The 19,537-nt window shown below is 35.6% G+C and overlaps 1 protein-coding gene and 1 pseudogene across 7 annotated transcripts in view; both read left to right on the top strand.

Annotated features, from left to right (window-relative positions):
* NBEA (neurobeachin) overlaps positions 1 to 19,537 on the top strand; it is a 630,249-nt gene that overhangs the window by 74,872 nt on the left and 535,840 nt on the right. For all 7 annotated transcript variants that reach the window (XM_067713386.1, XM_067713385.1, XM_067713382.1 and 4 more), the window contains exon 8: positions 923 to 1,069. In XM_067713386.1, coding sequence (XP_067569487.1) covers positions 923 to 1,069 — 147 coding nt within the window. The remainder of the gene's footprint in view (positions 1 to 922; positions 1,070 to 19,537) is intronic.
* Positions 11,115 to 13,167, top strand: LOC137211450 (Y-box-binding protein 1 pseudogene; annotated as a pseudogene).

Here is a 19,537-nt window from a genome sequence, read left to right as displayed (position 1 = left end):
CATATACACACATACATTATGCAGTCAGTTCTTAATTTCCTATACTTTTAATTAAAGATTGGGTATTTTATGAGGAGTGTCTTTCTTTCTACCTCATTCACAATTTTTTGGTTATTTTACTGAGGCACCAAAGGGATTCCATACATATATAATGTCTTGCTTATCATATTCCAGTGTAGAATAACCTGTGAGGTTGGGAGGACTGAACTGAACAGTGGCTGCTTTCACTGGTCTGGATAGGTGGGGCCACGTATTAGGTGAGAATTAAGAAGTAGAGGTGGGAAGGGTCTTGTTAAGTGTGGTTTCTTAGGTGCTGAACTCCCCAGATGGAGAGCACTGTACCATCTGCTTTAGTCAGCAGATTTTGGTGATTATTGTTTATCTGATTCTGCATAGTTCCTACTCATGTAAGAGAAGGAAGTGATTCTTCTTTGTGTCCTTAACTTAGTGTAGAGAAATAGAGAAATGTATCCATAGTGGAGAAATTAGGTAGAACTTTTAAAATTCAGTCCAGTGTGTTTATGGTTAAATTTGGAATAGTCATTATGTTGATTCAGATGACTATCTATGGACAATTACAAATAATTACAGTTTTAAAATTTATTTTACTTTTGTAAATAAATAGTTATAAGCCCTTTTGCTTTTAACCATAGAACTTGGAGAGTTGGTCAGGTGATTATTGAGTAGATGGTTATTGTTTGTTTGCTTGCCCATAAATATGAAACATTTAACTGATTAACTTTCCCTAAAAAATCTTTAGTTGTTTTTTATTATTTAAATATTCCATAGAGTCTTAATTGTTGCTTTCTTCTGTTATTATTGTTATGCCTTATGGTATTCCTGACAATGAAGGCAGGTGTCCTTAAATATTTTGTCATTACAAAATAAAACATTTGATTTTTTTATGACTTTTTAAAACTAGAGCTATGACAAGTGCTTTCTCGGATCTTCAGAAACTGCTGATGCAAATAGGGTATTCTGTGGTCAACTTGGTGCCGTGTATGTGTTCAGTGAAGCCCTCAACCCTGCACAGATATTTGCAATTCATCAGTTAGGACCTGGATATAAGGTAGTAAAACCATCTTATTATAAATTCTATGGAAAGTTTTAGGTGTGAAATGTGATACAATATAATATATAGTGATAGACTTTCTTCAATGTGGTTTAAAAGTCATCTCTGTATTTTGGAACTGAGTTATTATTATATGTTTCATTTTGTTTCAAAGGTGCTTTTTCACTTTTTAAGTATTTTCCCTTCATGAACTTCTTTTATTCTTTAGAATGTTTTCTAATGTTGAAGCTGTGGCTTTTCTTGACATAATTCTGAAATAATAAATTTTATAAAACCATATTGCTTAATGTGGTATTTGAAATCTCAAATTTTGAAATATATAAATTATATTATGAACAATTGAAATGTTAGAAATAACTCGAAAAGAATAGTTAATTATTTAGAAGGAAAATGATGTAAAATATTACATGTAGCTGAAATTATTCAGTTTTAGCTTCTATTCTTGTTTGTCCTTTGCAGTAGGCAAGGAAGTGGGTACAGTAGTGCATATCCTAATTTTGCAAAACTAATTATTTAATGTGATTTATCATATTCTTCTGGTTTTTTGACTTTAAAAACAAAGATATATTTAAGCAAGATATTACGTTCACATATATGAATTAGTTCTTAATGGGCAGTACACCTGGCTGGGGAAATATGTGAGTTTTGTTTAAGTCACATTAGGAATTGTGATATCCCAAGCTGTTTGGAGCTGAGCGAGAATTCTAAAGTGTAAGTCAAAGTATTTGTATTTCTGAAGAAGCACGTGTCTTTCATGTAAGAGTTTTTTTTTTTTTTTTTTAAATTACTGTTTAAATAATCAATGTGAAGATTGTGTTATAGAAAAGGAGTACTAAACATTAAAAATATTTCTTCTTTGCCTTTGGATTAACATTTCTTTTTAAATTTTTATGTTCTATATTGGACATATAAGTAACAGTTTGAATTTACCCTTATTAAAAGATATTTCTGTTCCCAATGATTTTAATAACCATAATAATATTGAATGACAATAGTGCTGTCATTTTTATGTCAAGGTGACAGTATTTACTACCATCTTTTTTCCATATCATTTTATTTGTTTTACTATCCCTAGAAATGAATTTACGCTTGTACAGCCACTTTTTCTTTCATGGGTCCTTTTATTGGGTTTGAGTCCTAGTTTGGCCATGTGTTGGCTTTGCATGGAAATGTTTCTGTAATTCAGATATTTGGGCTAATATGCAACTTGCCTTCCTTTCATACTTCTTTGCCTTGTTCCATATTAATATGTGAAGTTGCTTTCTTCAAGCACTAACAGAGTGATGTTAAGTAGAGTGACAAACCAATGAAATATAAATAAAGGTAGAAAATCAAGAAAATACAGATGTGCAAATCATAAATCCAGTATGATTGCTATAGTGAAATTTCAGAATTGGTGGGAGCTTCTTGGCAGCAAAAAGGAAAAAGGGTTAAACATAAGTAGTTATATAATTCTCCATTCAGAAAGGCGCAAACATTGTTCTGAACCACTTTGCAAACTTAGCAATTTGTCATATGGCTCTTTCTTATCACATTCTTTTATACCAACAGTGAAAATAAGTAGTAACTCTGTGTCACCTTGTTTGTACACAAGTACCCAAGTGATGAAGAATCTATTCCTTGAATCCTAACATAGACAATAGAGTACCTACATCAGAGTCAGAACTTTTAAAAGAAAATGGCTCTAAATTTTGAGCATTTCATGAAAATGTATTTCATTAAGATTTGAAAGTTCCCTGTCTGTAGGCATAGCCTGCTGGGCCCCTTATTGTTGATGGAGGTTGACTGTAAGTCCATGGGTGCATGTGTATTTTCTCAACTTGTAAATTTTAAAAGTACAATTACTATCAGGACAGGCATCTGCAAAAATTTTGTCATTAAAAAGTTATTTCTGGAAATTCAGAAAATGAAGGAAAGGTGCAGAGGATGCAAATGAATATCAGACTGTGTTATGACAGGGAAAAAGGCTGAGGTGGTTCACACATTATAGTCTCAATTTTCTTGGTAAAGTAGGAGGCAAGGTCACTTCCCGTCAATGAAGCGATAGTGGGTTACAGTGGAATTTTTAAGGTATGTAGGACATATTAATTAGTTGAAATTTTTACAAATGAAGCTTACATCATTAGTTGTTATATAATAACACAGTATTTATATTTTTTGCCTCAGAATCTCTGGAGAAAAGAGACAGCATAAAAGAGTTGTATTGGTCAGACAGTATTGTCTGTGGTTCTGAGCTTAATGTAGATCGCATGTCAACATCTGGGCTTTAAAATAAATAAAATAAATTAACTCTCCCCCAAATAATGTCTTCAGAATATCTATACTGTGAAGCCTGTCTCAAGTGATTTTGACCTGTGGATCATGAGAGTGCTAAATAATTTTCTTTATGTGGTTTTGAGCAGTGTAACTTGTCAGTGAATATTTTGTATTTGGTTATCTTTGGTAAATGGCAAATGAGGAAAGATACCACTAATCAGTTAAATAACTCATTAGGTTTGGAAGAAATTTGTAAAATACAGACTTTCTCAGTGTAACTTTCTGTAGTATAGTAAAATTTACTCTGAGTTAAGTTGATTTTGGAGCTCCATTTGGTTGGAGTTATTGAATGTTTACAAGATTATGAAGTCATATATACGGTGGCCTTTTGACATAAACTTGCAGAACAGATTTTAACAAAGTTTAGATATTTCATAATCATTACTGGAGATTTCTTAATTATCAAATAACCTATGTGTCAAGCAATTAGTCTTCATTGCTAGATATTTCAGTATTTAGTTTTGTGTTCTGTCTTACATTCAAGAAAATGATAGCATCATGATGTTTTAACAGTTTATTATATTAGGATAAAAGCCTAACTGATAAGAGAAAATGTATAAAACAACCTCCAGAACGAGAAATCCACTTTGGAGATTTTCCAAAACTCGTATGGAAGGGAAAGCTCCTAAGAAACTGATATTCCCACAAATAACCGTGTAAAAACTCTGGACATCACGCTGAAAAAATCCACCTGAGGGCCTTGGTGACTGAATAAAAAGCAGGGATGTTTTAGAGGGGAGTCAAAACATGGAACAAGTGGTCAGCATGGGCTGAGTTTCTCATTTTTCTATTTTGATGTACCAACTTCCCAGCCAGAAAAATTAAGGTAACAAGCACTAGGGCAAGCAGCACTACAGGGTGATTAATGGGCCCCCAGAAAAGAGGCAGTCGGAAAAGGGTCTGAATTCTATATTTTAAAAAAACACAGTTAAAATCTATGTCTGACCCATGAAACCATGTATGATCATGACAAACGGATAGTAGATTGTAAATAAGACTTCAGGAACTGAATTGAGATCTGAGACACCACACATAGAAGGCATGACAATCTGTAATTGTATCTAAACAAGAAAACGACCCCCCAAAACAAAATCATCTGGATTTTTTCAGAATATAGTCTCCACAGGATAATATTCAAAATGTCCAGCATATCATCACAAATTACTCATCCTATGAAGAGCTAGGAAAATGTGACTTATTCTCAAGGGAAGAGAAAATCGGCACATGCCACCTCCAAGATAACGTAGAATTGTTTAATTATCACATGAAGACTTTAAAGGACTTTTTATAACCAGCAGTGTAAAGAAATTTGCTTGTAATGAATTAACAGGTGGGAATTATCAACCACAAAATAAAAAAATCAAATGGAAAATTTGGAACTAAAATATATATATTTAAAGTAAAAAGAAATCCACTGTTTGCTTATTAGCAGAATGGACATGAACGAAAAATAAATGAACTTGGATATAGATTGAAACATTAGAAGAGAGATAGAAAAGATTGGGGGGAAAGAGCTGAAGAGATTTATGGGACAGTCTTGAAATCTCATATGCAAAGTGATGAAATAAAAATTTACATTTGAAGGCAAGACAAGAAAAATTTAAACATAAGGTTTTTCTCTGCCCTTTGGACTCCTTTCTCCCTTCTGGTGTGCATTGTGCATCTGCATTATGCATTAACCAGACCTCTCCAACGCAGAAATACCTGCTCAACCATAAAGATCAGTTTTTCTCCTTCTATTGCCAGCCATATAACTCCTTAGAAGATAACAATCCTTTATCAATTCTGTAAGGAGTCATGATGACCCACTACTTGCCTTGTACTTGCAGACATGTTTGGTGAACTTTATATACAATGCCAGTATATCATTTCCCTTAAAGACAGCAATTGGTGCAGAACAGACTGGAGATACTGGGCCACACCTAATAGAAGTTTTTAGCTTAAATACTTAGGACCTTATTAATGCTACTAGTTATAATACTTGTATTCTGCCTGTTTTACAAGATTATTGTTCCTTGTATTACCAAATGTGTTACTGAGCCTCAGATAAAATTCATGATTATTAGGTGACTTGAAATGATTGACCAAATATAGTCATATGAGATCAGTGATGGTAATAGTATAACTCTAGATATGGGAAAAAACAACAAGAGGGAACCATTTCCTGGACCATAACAGACTAGTGAAAGAGGAGGCCCACAGGCCTTTGGCTACTGTTAACAGGGCCTAGTCCAGTAACAGCACATTGGGTGGCCTGTCAACAAAATCCTCGCCTGACATGGGACTGAGTATTCTTAGTGCCATGGGACAAATTCGTTCAGAAATGCCTCCCAAACTGAAAAGGAAGGGATTGGAAAATAATGTTTCCCACCATCCAGTTCTACAAGAATCAAGTCATTAGCCACTGCAGTTGCTGACTTTTTACACCCTGAAAGGAGTTCAGGGCAGAGACCAGGAATGAGACACTCTGTGCTCTGGGAAAACTGGCAGAACTGGCCTTCAGATAGTTTGATATTTTCAGGAGAAGGTTTTATGAACCCAAACTCATACGTTTTCCCATACTTAGAAAAGCACTAAAATCATTAACTAAAAGTCTGTTCCTCATGACTAGCATCAGCCTTCTACTGAGATATGCGTTTGGTTGCATGTACCCTCTTCACCAAAATGTCATATATACTTGACCTTTCCCCCCTTTACCTTTTGGGAGCTGTTCTCAGAACTCACTAAGAGGCTGTCTCCTGGGTTATAATCCTCAAATTTGGCTTGAATAAAAATTTCCACTTCTTTCTCATATGATTATTGATTAACTTTTAATTGAAAAAAGTGTGAGAGAAGGGGGCAGAAAAAATATTTGAGGAATAGTAGAATTCCTCAAATATTTCCTCAAATAGTAGAAACTTTCCCAAATTTGTTGAAAAACTATTTATAGACTGAAGGAACTCAGCAAACTCCAAACAAAGTAAATTTAAGGAGTACCACAGAAGGCATATTATAGTAAAACTGCAGAAAACCAAAGGAAAGAGAAAATCTTGAAAGCAAGCAGAGAAAAACTAGACATAAATAAGGTAAAGAATCATTTGAGTAACTGCACACTTCTCATTAGAAATCAGGGAAGCCATAGAGCTGGAGCAAAACCTGTCAACCCAGAATTTTTCATTCAGTGAATATATTCTTTAAGTTTTATAAATGAAAATTAAGATAATTTGTTGCTACCAGATGTACATTACAGACTGGAGAAGGAAAGTTGGATCATTAGGAATGAATGAAGACCATTAGGAATGCTAACTGTATGGGTAAAAATAAAATATCCTTTCTGTTATTTTCTTTAAAATAAACAAAACTGATTAAAGAAAACATTACTACACTGTCCTTTTGGTTTATAATGTATATAAATGTAATATATATGGCAACTCTAACAGTAGGTTCTGGGGAGGGGATATAAATGGAGCTATATGGTTGCAGACTTTCCATATTTTATAAAGTGTCTGTGATATAATGATATTGACTGAAATTCAATAGCCAAGACAAAAAAAAATGACATTTTAAATCATTTTCTTTTTTTGAAATGTAAGTATTATTTAATTTCCCTACAGCCTATGCTGTAGACCTCTTTTTCAAATCAAAGGTAACATATATTCAATACATACTTAATAGAAAGGAAAAACAAAATAAATTAATGCAAGCCAATAGAGACTGAATATGAATAAGAATCATTCACTCTTTCAGTCATTCTTTCTTTTAGTAAATATTACTATTAAATATTGTTTTTTGGCATTGTTATTCTAGGTGTTCAGGGGTTAGGGATATGATAGTGAATAAAACAGACAGGAATCCCTGCTTTGACAGAGAAAGACAAATACTGTATTTTTTTACTTAATATGTGGAATCTAAAAAACAAATCAACAAATACACCAAAATAGAAACATATTCACAGATACAGAGAACAAACTAGTGATTGCTGGAGGAAAGGTGGGAGGATGGGTGAAATATATCAAGGGGATTAAGAGATACACACTACCAGTTATAAAACAAGTCACATAGATGTAATGTACAGCCCAAGGAATATTATAAATAGTATTATAATAACTTTGTATAGTGTGTAATCTATAAAACTATTGAAGCAGTCACTAAACATAGTGACTAATATAAGTCACTATATTATAAGTACATCTTATAATTATTATAAGTCACTGTATTATAAGTACACTATAAGTACATCTGAAAATAATATAAGTCAACTGTACTTCAATAAAAAAAAAATTCCTGCCTTTATTGGGGGGAAAGAGGATGTACATTATCATGGGAGGAGACAGACAACAAAACAAAATAAAAATATATATATAATGTGCTAGATGGTGATAAGTACAATGTGAAAAATAAAGTAGATAAAAAACAGGGAAAGTGGTAGACTGCAGTTTAAAATAGAGTGATTAGAAGAGGTTTTACTAAAGACCTCAAGGAGATGAAGTTGATGCCAGCCACGTGCATCTGGGGAACAGCTTTCAGGGCAAATGGAAGGGCAAGTCTTAAGGGCATTGGTAGGCTCTGACTTGGTAGATTAAAAAACACTGTGACTGTATTTCCTTGTGACTAGGATAGAGAGAGGCAGAGGGAGAGTAGTAGGAGATAAATTCAGGTATCAATTAAAGACTTGCAGATGATTGTTCTGACTTTGCTTTTTACTCTTGAGTGAGAGGGAAAGCCTTTGGAGAGTCTTGAGTGGATTGATCTGATATCAATATTAAAAGCATCGGTGGCAATAGAGAGACTAGTTAGAAGGCTATTGCAAATATTTAGGTGAAAGACGATGGTAGTTTAGACAAGGCTGATAGCAGTGGAAAGTAATGGGACTTGACTGGATTTTGATAAAGCATACCTAAACTAAAACTCTAAGAGGACAGCTTTTGGATGTATTTTGGAAGTAAAGTGAGTAGGATATTCTGTCACTATAAATATGGGGTAAAGGAGCAAGAGAGGATTCAAAGGTGACCCAGTGCTTGAATAACTGAATTGATGGATTTGTTATTTACTGAGATGGGAAAGACTTGGAAGGACTAAGTTTTGGGGAGGAAGATCAAGAGTTTGGCTTTTGACATGTTAAATTTGAAATGCCTATTAGACATCTAAATGGAGAAATGAGATAAGTCTGGAGCTTAGGAGAGAAGTGTAGTTTGGAGATAGAAGTTTAAAGTTGACAGGATATAGACAGGATTTAAAGCCCCAAGACTGGATTTAGGTACCAATAAAGTGAGTTGAGAGACAAAAGATGACTGAGTAATGAGTCTAAAGGAAGAGGAAATGATTAACTTTCAAATGCTGCTGACAGGTTGAGTAAATTGAGGACTGAAAAATGTCTACTGAATTTAGCAGCATGGAGGTCATGAGTAATCTTGATTATCACACCTTAGGCAATTAGTTGAAGTGGGAGGAAAAAAACTTTAATGAAGACAGTAGTGTCCAGAATTCAAAGAGAAGCATTAAATGTTTTTATAAATGAACGTATAGTTTAGTTTTGCTTGTTTCATTCTATAGTACAGGGGTCCCCAACCCCTGTGCCACAGACCGGAAGTGGTCTGTGGCCTGTTAGGAACCAGGCCACACAGCAGGAGGTGAGTGGTGGATGAGCGAGCAAAGCTTCATCTGTATTTACAGCTGCTCCCCATTGCTTGCATTACTGCCTGAGCTCCGTCTCCTGTCAGATCAGTGGTGGCATTAGATTCTCACAGGAGCACGAACTGCTGTGAACTGCACATGCGAGGGATCTAGGCTGTGCACTCCTTATGAGACTCTAATGCCTGATGATTTGAGGTGGAGCTGAGGCAGTGATGCTAGTGCTGGGGAGTGGCTGCAAATACAGATTATCATCAGCAGAGAGGTTTGACTGCACAGAGACCATAATAAATCAGTTGCTTGCAGACTTATATCAAAACCCTATCAGTGAGTGGCAAGTGACAATTAAGCTGCATCTGGTGGCAGGTTTTATAGTGGCAAGTGAGTTGATGTACTTCAATTATACAGCTGCATCTGGTGGTGGGCTTTAAGTCAGAATCCGACACTTAATTTAGTCCACGCGTGGCCCGCCCATTATTTTATTTACCACTTCTGTGTGTGCCTCTTTCCTGCCCTGCACACTTGTCTCAGTCACAGTTTTGGTAAGCCCACAAGCTAACCCTAGCCAAAATGAGTAAAAATCAAACATCTCTGGAGAGCTTCTTTGAAAAGGGAGAAAGACCCAATGATGAGAGAGCAGAAGACTCTAAGAATGCCAACAAAAAGAAAGCTGCATTTAAAAGAAAAAAACAAGAGTCCTACTTAAATTATGGGTTCATTGAAACAGGTGATTCACATTCTCCAAGCCCGCTTTGTATAATACGTGGCGACTCTCTATCCAACAAATCCATGAAACCTTCAAAACTGCTTTGCCGCATGGAGACCAAGCACCCTGCATTAAAAGACAAGACTTTGGAGTTTTTCAAAAGAAAAAAACGTGAACATGAAGAACAGAAGCAATTACTGAAGGCCACCACTTCATCAAATGTGTCTGCACTGAGAGCATCGTTCTTAGTGGCTAACCGCATTTCTAAAGCTAAGAAGCCCTTTACTGTTGGTGAAGAGTTGATCCTGCCTGCTGCTAAGGACATTTGTCGTGAACTTTTAGGAGAGGCTGCAGTTCAAAAGGTGGCACATGTTCCTCTTTCGGCTAGCACCATAACTAGATGAATTGATGAAATAGCAGAGGATATTGAGGCACAATTTTTAGAGATGATTAATGAGTCACCGTGGTACGCAATCCAGGTTGACGAGTCTACCGATGTTGACAAGGCAACAGTGCTTGTTTTTGTGCGATATATTTTTCAGGAGGATGTGCATGAGGATATGTTATGTGCACTTTTGTTGCCAACCAACACCACAGCTACAGAACTATTCAGTCTTTGAATGATTACATATCAGGAAAACTGAATTGGTCATTTTGTGTCCGTATATGCACGGACAGAGTGGCTGCCATGACTGGATGGCTTTCTGGTTTCACTACTTGGGTCAAAAGAGGTCGCTTCTGAATGTGTGTCTACCCACTGTGTCATCCATAGAGAAGTTCTGGCTAGACGAAAATTGTCGACTGAACTTAACAACATTTTGCAGGATGTGATTAAAATTATCAACCACATTAAGGCACATGGCCTTAACGCACGTCTGTTCGTGCAGCTCTGTGAGGAGATGGACGCAGAGCACACACATCTTCTCTTATACACAGAAGTGAGATGGCTTTCTAAAGGGAGATCCGTGGCCAGAGTTTTTGAGTTCCGAAAGCTGCTCCAGAGATTTGTTTTAGAAAAACAGTCACCACTGGCAGCACGTTTCAGTGACACAGAATGGGTCGCAAAACTTGGTTACTTGTATGACATATTCAACCTGCTCAACGAACTCAGTCTGTGACTTCAGGGGAGAACAGCAGCTGTGTTCAAGTCAGTAGATAAAGTGGCTGCATTCAAAGCCAAACTGGAATTATGGGGGCAACGAGTGAACATTGGGATTTTTGACATGTTTCAAACATTAGCAGAGATTTTGAAATAGACTGAGCCAGGGCCTTTTCGCTCCCAGCTGGTGCATGATCACCTATCTCAGCTTTCAAGAGTTTGAGCATTACTTCCCAACCACAAAAGACCCCTGAACTGGGAAGGAGTAGATTCACTTATTCGTGAATAAGCCAGGTGAATCGACTTTGTCCATGCTAGAAGAGGATCAACTGCCTGATCCTTGGCAAATGACAGTGGCCTTAAAAGTATGTTTGAGACGACTTCAAATCTCCATATGTCTGGATTAAAGTCAGGCAGAATATCCTGAGATTGCCACAAAAGCACTGAAAAGCCTGCTTGCATTTCCAACATCCTATCTTTGTGAAGCAGGGTTTTCTGCAGTGACAGCAAGCAGAATGAGATCACGGAGTAGACTGGATGTAAGCAACACACCTCGGGTGTCACTATCTCTAATCACCCCCAGATGGGACCATCTAGTTGCAAGAAAACAAGCTCCCACTGATTCTGCATTATGGTGAGTTGTATAATTATTTCATTATATATTACATGTTATAATAACAGAAATGAAGTGCACAATAAATGTAATGCTCTTGAATCATCCAGAAACCTCCTTCCCGCCGGTCTGTGGAAAAATTGTCTTCCACAAAACCAGTCCCTGGTGCCAAAAAGGTTGGGGACCGCTGCTATAGTACGTTTCATACCAAGACGTTCTCTCTTCTTTTGTGATACTCCACTCCATTTCCATCATTTTTTTCTTTTTGAGGAACTGTTTATATGTAGTTGGTTTTTTCTGGTCTCCTGATTATTTCCTTTTACTGTATCACACATATTTTTATGTCTAGTACATTTGTAAATAAAAATTTTATAGAAATAAAAGCCTCTGAGTAATATGTACTTAATGTGCCTTTGAAATATGGTTATATAAACAACTTGCTCTGTAAAAAGGGAAGCTTTATTTTTAAACTATAATATTTTAAATGATTTTCCTTTTTAGCTAGTTTCTTTTGGAAGATATATACATATTCAAAGTATGCTACCATTTTTCAAGTTAATTGCATTTCTGTTTTGGAATTGCCTGCATGGTCAGTTTTTAAGTGACACAGGGAAACAGTTTCATTACTTTAGAACTAAACTGTATTTTTGATGAAAGATGGTTTTATGACACCTATTAATTCAGCAAGCATGGCTTCAAATCTTTTCTCTTTTTCCAAAATTAAATCAATCCCTTGGGGATGACAGTTCTCCTTCAAAAATATAACTTAAAATGCTGTAGAGTTCAGCTGGTAGTGGGAATGGAGAGCCGACCCCGGGGAGCCCTGAGTAGCACCCCCATCTCCCCAAGGAGCCACAGCTGCCTCAGCTGGCCCCAGTCACCATCACTACAACCGTAAGCATCCAGGCCGAGGCCCAGCCCAGCAGCACCATGGGGAGCAGTGGCCCCTGTGGCTTCACATCTGCAGCACCTGCCTGCAGGGACAAGAAACTCATCACAGTGAAGGTTTTTGGAACAGTAAAATGGTTCAGTGTAAGAAACGGATGTGATTTTTTCAATAGGAGTAACACCAAAGAAGATGTATTTGTATACCAGTCTGCCCTAAAGAAGAATAACTCCAGGAGGCACCTTTGCAGTGTAAGAGATGGAGAAACTTGGAGTTTGATGTTGCTGAAAGGAGAAAAGGGTGTGGAAGCAGTGAATGTTCCAGGCCCTGGTGGAGTTCTAGTGCCAGGCAGTAAATATGCAGCAGATGTAACCATGATAGATACCGTCCACATAATAGGGGTGCTCCACACAATTAACAGCAGAATGACCAGAATAATAAGAATGGAGAAAGAATGAGGGATCGGAGAGTGGTCCCAAAGGCCAGGCTCTACAGCAGGCCACTGTGCCCATCTTACTACGTGGAGACCCTATGGGTGTCGACCACAGTATTCCAACCCTACTGTGCAGGGAGAAGTGATGGAAGGTGCTGACAACCAGGGTGCAAGAGAGCAAGGTAGACCAGTGAGACAGAGTATGTAATGTGGTTTATAGACCACCATTCCACAAGGGCTTACTTCACCCAAGACAGCCTAGAGAGGACCACAATGAAGGAGCTAGGGAAAATCAAGGAGATGAGACTAAGGTCAGCAGTCACCTCAACGTTGTTAAGGACGTAGCTTCAATTACCAATGCAGACCCCCAGAAAACCCTAAAGGTACAAGATGGCAAAGAGAAAAGCAGCAGATGCACCAGCTGAGAATTAGTCTTGCTGGAGGCTGAGTAAATGCACTTTTCCCATCTCTACCATCATCTGATTTAGCTATCCAACAAGAAGAAATGAATGTAAAGTTTCAGCAATAAGAAAAGAAGGAGAGTGGAGCTGAAGACCTCAAGTGCTTGCTCTTTGCCCCGTGACCAGATAGCTAGAAGTATTACCTGCACTACCTATGCAGGTTGGAGTTTTTACTATCTCTTTACTTAAAGACTCTTTGATGATGACAAACATTTTTTTTTTTTTAAGGCTGTTTTTTCTCAATACACCTTTAAACGTTTTTAAATTGTTTCATATTTGTTCAAGTTGAGATTTTAAGAAGCTTATTTTTAATTTATAATATAATAAAAGTTCACAACATGATTTTTTTTTCAAAAAAGTCAGTAAACTGCAAGCACCTGTTAATAAAGGTCTTTAAAAAACCCTGTAGATTCTGAAAATAGTTTTTTTAAAAAAAATCCTAGATATAAGGAATATTTTGAGTAATAGAATATATGTGAGTAGTTCTAAGAGGTTTCTTTTGCAAAATACACCACTCATTTGATCATACTTGTTTAGGTATATTTGCTTTAAAATATCAGGCGTATTACTTTATAGCTATACTATATTTAGAATGCTAGAATTTCAGTGAATGGCAAGAAAAGTGTTCTGTTTTTCCAAAGTTCTAGTTTTATTCCCCCAATGCAATGCCTTCAGCAGAGCCTTATTTTATTTTATTTTTTTCCGGTATGTGGGCCTCTCACTGTTGTGGCCTCTCCCGTTGGGGAGCTCAGGCTCCGGATGCGCAGGCTCAACGGCCATGGCTCACGGGCCCAGCCGCTCCGCGGCATATGGGATCTTCCCGGACCGGGGCACGAACCCGTGTCCCCTGCATCGGCAGGCGGACTCTCAACCTCTGCGCCACCAGGGAAGCCCAGCAGAGCCTTATTTTATTACCCATATTCAAATAATTTTTACTCATTGGTCTTAAAATGGGTAATTCCTACTGGGTTTATCCAGTTAATATACATTTTCTATATACTAACAACTTTCTCCTCTAGCAGCTCTGACTAATAATGTACCTAATGACCACTGAGGGGGAATAATATAATCTTAATGCCACTTTCTCATTATTCAGAGATCTCCAGTTTTTAAAGTGTCATTATAAACTTTTAGATTTAAACGTATTTGAGGTGTTTCAACCTATAGCAGTTACTATGTTTTTCTTTTAAAACTTCAAATTGCTCCAACTCTGGGCATCTCTTCTAGTTGGTCTCTTAGTCCATTTGACCTGACCCTGTAGTCTTTGATAGCTTCCTTGCTATTTCCTATGACGATGTTTCTGGCTCATCCTGAACATTTTGTTGTTTCAGTCCTGGAATCAGCCGGTACTCCAAGAATCTCTAGTCTCTATTAATGGGAAATTTAGGACTTGCTGTGTTTTATCTCGACCTCCTCTTAGTTAAATCTGTATCTCTTTTCTTCCCCATTGAGACATCTTGTTGGCAAGTACATGGAGGATGTTAGAATTAGAAAAGCCTATAATTACACATATAACAGTCTAAGAACTACAGTACCAATACTACCCTACAGACATAATTACTGAAAACAGTTTGTTTTCCATATGCTCTCTCTGTTCTCCTTGCCATTTTTTAATTTCTGAGGTATAAATGTTATGGGCTGAATTGTGTTCCCCCAAAATTCATGTGTTGAAGTTCCAACTCACAATGTGGCTATATTTGGAGATAAGGTCTTTAAGGAGGTAAAGTGAAGTGAAGTCATTAGGGTGGGTCCTAATACAATATGAATGTTATAAGGAGAGGAAATTAGAACACAGACACACGCAGAAGACACACATGAAGATACAGGGAGGGGAAATGGGTCATTTACAAGCCAAGGAGAGAGGCTTCAGAGTCCAACCCTGCTGACAGTTTGATCTTGGATTTCTAGCCTCCAGAATTGTGAGAAAATAAATTTCTGTTGTTTAAGCTACTTGGACTCTGGTACTTTGTTATGGCAGTCCTAGCAAACTAATACAAGGGATTAACTACATTGTGAATGCACGTAGTTATTACATATTATTCTCTCTTATTTTAACTCTTAGTAGTTTTAAAGTACTCATATATTTAAGGTTCATCACATTCCTTACATTGATGTGTTTTGCCTATCTAAAGCTTATTCTATAGTTTATTCTTCAGGAAGGACTCATGGGAAGAATGTTTTCTGAGAACTGCATTTCGGTATTAGTTTATCAGGGACCATTATGTTTGACAGCCATTTGCTTTGCTATAAAATCCTTGACTAACCTTTCTTTGTACATCTCAAATTTGTTACTAATTTTCTTCTGACTTAAAGTATTTTTGTTGAAAGTCTGATGACAGTTTAATATGCTTTCTATTGTAAGTCACTTGCTCTTTTTGCCCACATGTTCAAAGGATTTTGTTTAAATTCAGCAATTTTGCTAGATAGGTCTTAAATATTCTGAGTTGATTTCTCGTTTAAATGGTATGCACTTTCAGTATGCAGTCTTGTATCTTTTTATATTTCAAGGAATTTTTTATACTGTTCACTGTTTGTTCTATTTCCTTGCTTTGGTTTTCTTCAGAGACTTGACTATACATGTTTGATTTACTTTGCTTATCTTTAATATTTGTCACTTTATCTTGAATCTTCATCTTTTTTTTTCTTTCTCATTTTTCAAATTTAAAAATAAAGTGAAACTTACAGAAAAGTTACAAGCACAGTAGTAAGCAGTTTTTTCCCTGAGCCATTTGAGAGTATTGCTGACAAAATGTCCCATCATCCCTGAATATTGTGTTTGTATTCCTTTATATAATTCCTTTATATAATTATTAACATCAGTGTGTTACTACCTTTATATAATTATATATAACAAAAACATTCCTTTATATAATTATTAATATCAATGTGTTACTACCATGTAATTCTCAGACCCCATTAAAATTTTGCTAATTGTCCCATAATGTCCTTTTTAGGAAAATGATCTAGTTCACAACGTTTATGTTATAATGTATCTTTAGTCTGCTCAACAGAACAGTTTTTGTTCATTCTTTGTTCAGTCTTTGTTCATTCTCTGTCTCCCATGCCTGGCTAATAACCCTGTTGGGTGGACACACTCCTCACCTCTCTAGGACTTTGACACCATGTTGCCTGGTTATGCTCCTGACTCAGCTGAGGGCTCTGCCACCCTGCTGGCCACTGCAGCTCCTCACCTCTACCCCTAGTGCAAACCCCTGCCTTGTTTAGCCCTATCTGTTAGCTTTATAAATTTTCAGGAAGGCAGGAGGAATAGTAAGAGGAAAAGAGCTTCATTTCTTTGTTTTATTTTATTGTTTTTATTTTTTTGTTTTATTTTTTTGTTTAATGCCAGCTTTATTGAGATATAATTCACATATATTCAATTCACCCATTTAAAATTTATAATCCAAGGGTTTTAGTATATTCACAGGTATATGCAACTATCAACACAGTGAATTTTAGAACATTTTTACCATCTCAGAAAAGAAACCTTGCACCCTTTAGCTCTCAACTTTTTATTCTCTCACTCCTTACCCCATTTCTAAGCAATCACTAACCTTTCTGATTCTATAGATTTGCCTATTCTTGACATTTCATATAAATTTTGAAATTGGGAAATGATGGGTCCCTTTAATTTCCACATAAATTTTAGGATCAACTTGTCAGTTTCTGAAAAAAAGACAACACACCCACACAAAACAACAACAATAATAACAAAACCCAACTGTGATCTTGATAGAGATTGTGTTGAATCTTTTATTTGGAGAATCTTACCAACTACACAATATTAAGTCCTCCAATCCATGAACATGGGATGTCTTTATTCGTGTCTTCTTAATTTCTTTCAAAGAGGATTTGTACTTTTTGCCATAAGTCAAATGCCAGAAATCTTGACTTCTTTTGTTAAATTTATTCTCTAGTATTTTATTATTTTTGATGCTGTCATAAATAGAGTTGTTTATAAATGTTATATTCGGATTTTCTTTGCTAGTGTATACAATGGATTTTTATGTTATGATTCTGTATCCTGCAATCTTGCTGAAAATACTAGCACTAATAGTTTTATCTAGAATCTCCAGTATAATGTTGAACAGAACATTAGCACAGGTATCCTTGTCTTGTTACTGATCTTAGGGGGAACGCTTTCAGTCTTTTAGCATTAAATGTGTTGTTATCTGTGAGTTTTTCATTGATGCTTTTTATCAGATTGGGGAAACTCCATTTTATCCCTACTTTGCTGAACACTTTTTAAAATAAAGGGGTGTTGAATTTTGTCAAATGCCTTTTCTGTGTTTATTAAGATAAGCATTTATTGAGATAATAATATTAACATATTAATTAGTCTAGGTATAGGTTTGTCAATTTTGATCTTTACAAAGAATCAGCTTTTGTTTTTGTTGTGTTTTCTCTATTGTTTTTCTTATTCTCTATTTCAATACTTTTTCCTGTAATTCTTAGTGTTTTCTTCCTTCTGCTTGTTTTATGTTTAGTTTGTTCTTTTGTTATCCAATGTCATAAGGTGGAAGACTTGGTTGTTGATTTGATGTCTTTTTTAATATAAACACTTACAGTGTTGCCTCTGAGTACTGCTTTACCTGCTTATGTTTTGGCATTTGTGCCTTTATTGTCATTCATCTCAAAACATTTTATAATTTCCCTTTTGACTTCTTTTTGACACATTTTTATTTAGCAATTTGTTTATTTCCATAATATTTTTGAATTTCTGAAATTTCTATTATTGATTTCTAATTTGATTCCATTTTGGTCAAAGAAGGTACTTAGTATTATATTTACCCTTGTAAATTTAATCAGGTTTGATTTATGGCTTAACATTGCTCTATCCAATGTTTGATGTACACTTAAGAGTTATGTATATTCTGCTGTTGTGGGGTGTAGTGTTATAGAGATATCTTTTAGGTCTGATCACTTTATAGTGTTGTTCAACTTTTATGTTTCTTTGTTGACTTCTGCCTAGTTGTTCTATCCACTGTTCGACTTGGGAATTGAAGTTATCAACTATTAATCTTAACTTGTCTTAATGTTTCTTCCTTCATTTCTGTCAAGTTCTTCTTCATGTATTTTGGTGCTTGGTTGTTAGATGCACATATGTTATTATCTTCTTGGTGGATTGATTCTTTTATTATTATTAAATGTCACTCTGCCTCTAGTAACATATTTTGTTTAAAGTCTGTTTTCGCTTAGTACAGCAACTCCAGCTTTCTTGTGGATTGTTGATAAATTTTCCCTTTTACTTTGAATCGATTTTTGACTTTGAATCTAGAGTATGCCTCCTATAGACAATACATTGTTAGATCTTGTTTTATTATCCAGTCTAATACCATCTGCCTTTTGAGCAGATTGTTTTTCCATTCACCTTTAATGTTACTGATATAGTTGGATTTACATCTGTCGTTCTGTCTGTTACCTATGTCTCATGATCTTTTTAATTCCTTTATTCTTTACTGCTTTCTTTTGCATTAAATGAATATTTTCTATTGTAGCATTTTCCTATCTTTAATGAATTTTTTAACTCTATTTCTTTTACTTATTTACTTAGTGGTTGCTATAGGACTTAACCATTTAAATTTTAACTTATCAGAATCAACTTCAGATTTATACTAACTTAATTCCAGTGAGATATAGAAATGTCACTTCTTATAGATGTATCTTTTCTTCTTTTTTGTGATATAGTTATACGTAGTACATATTACAATGTTGGTTACAAACCCAACATTACATTATTATAATTATTACTTTATATAGTTGAATGTCTTATAAGGAAGCTGAGAGAAGAAAATCAACTGTATGTTTATAGCTTTTGTTATATTAACCTAATTTTCATTTACAGATTTCCTCATTTGTTCATTTATCACCTGGACTGATTTCCTTAGCTCAATATAGCTTTCCCACTCACCTCCTTTGTGTTGTTATTAGCAAATACATTACATTTTTATGTTATAGGCAAAACCATACTTTATATACACATTATCTTATAAAATTGCTTTGAAATCTGTTAAGAGGGAAAAAGGAGAATAAATATGCATTTATACCATCTTTTATAACCACATGACTACTGGTGCTCTTTGTTTTTCATGTGGATTCAAATTACTGTCACTTTTAGCTTGAAAGACTTCCCTTTGTTATTTCTTGTAAGGTAGGTCAGCTAGCAGTAAATTATCTTAGTTCTTATTTATTTGGGAATGTATCTTATTTTCCTTTTAGATTTGAAAGCTAGATTTGCTGGATATAAATTCTTGGTTGATATTTTTTTCTTTGAGTACTTTGAATGCTTTATTCCTCTGTGTTCTGGCCTACATTTTTTCAGATGAGAAGTCAGCTGTTGA

Source organism: Pseudorca crassidens, chromosome 18, assembly GCF_039906515.1.
Source record: "Pseudorca crassidens isolate mPseCra1 chromosome 18, mPseCra1.hap1, whole genome shotgun sequence".
NCBI classification, from domain to species: Eukaryota; Metazoa; Chordata; class Mammalia; order Artiodactyla; family Delphinidae; genus Pseudorca; species Pseudorca crassidens.
Note: the sequence above shows the minus strand (reverse complement) of the source record. Positions and strands in the feature narration are given on the sequence as shown.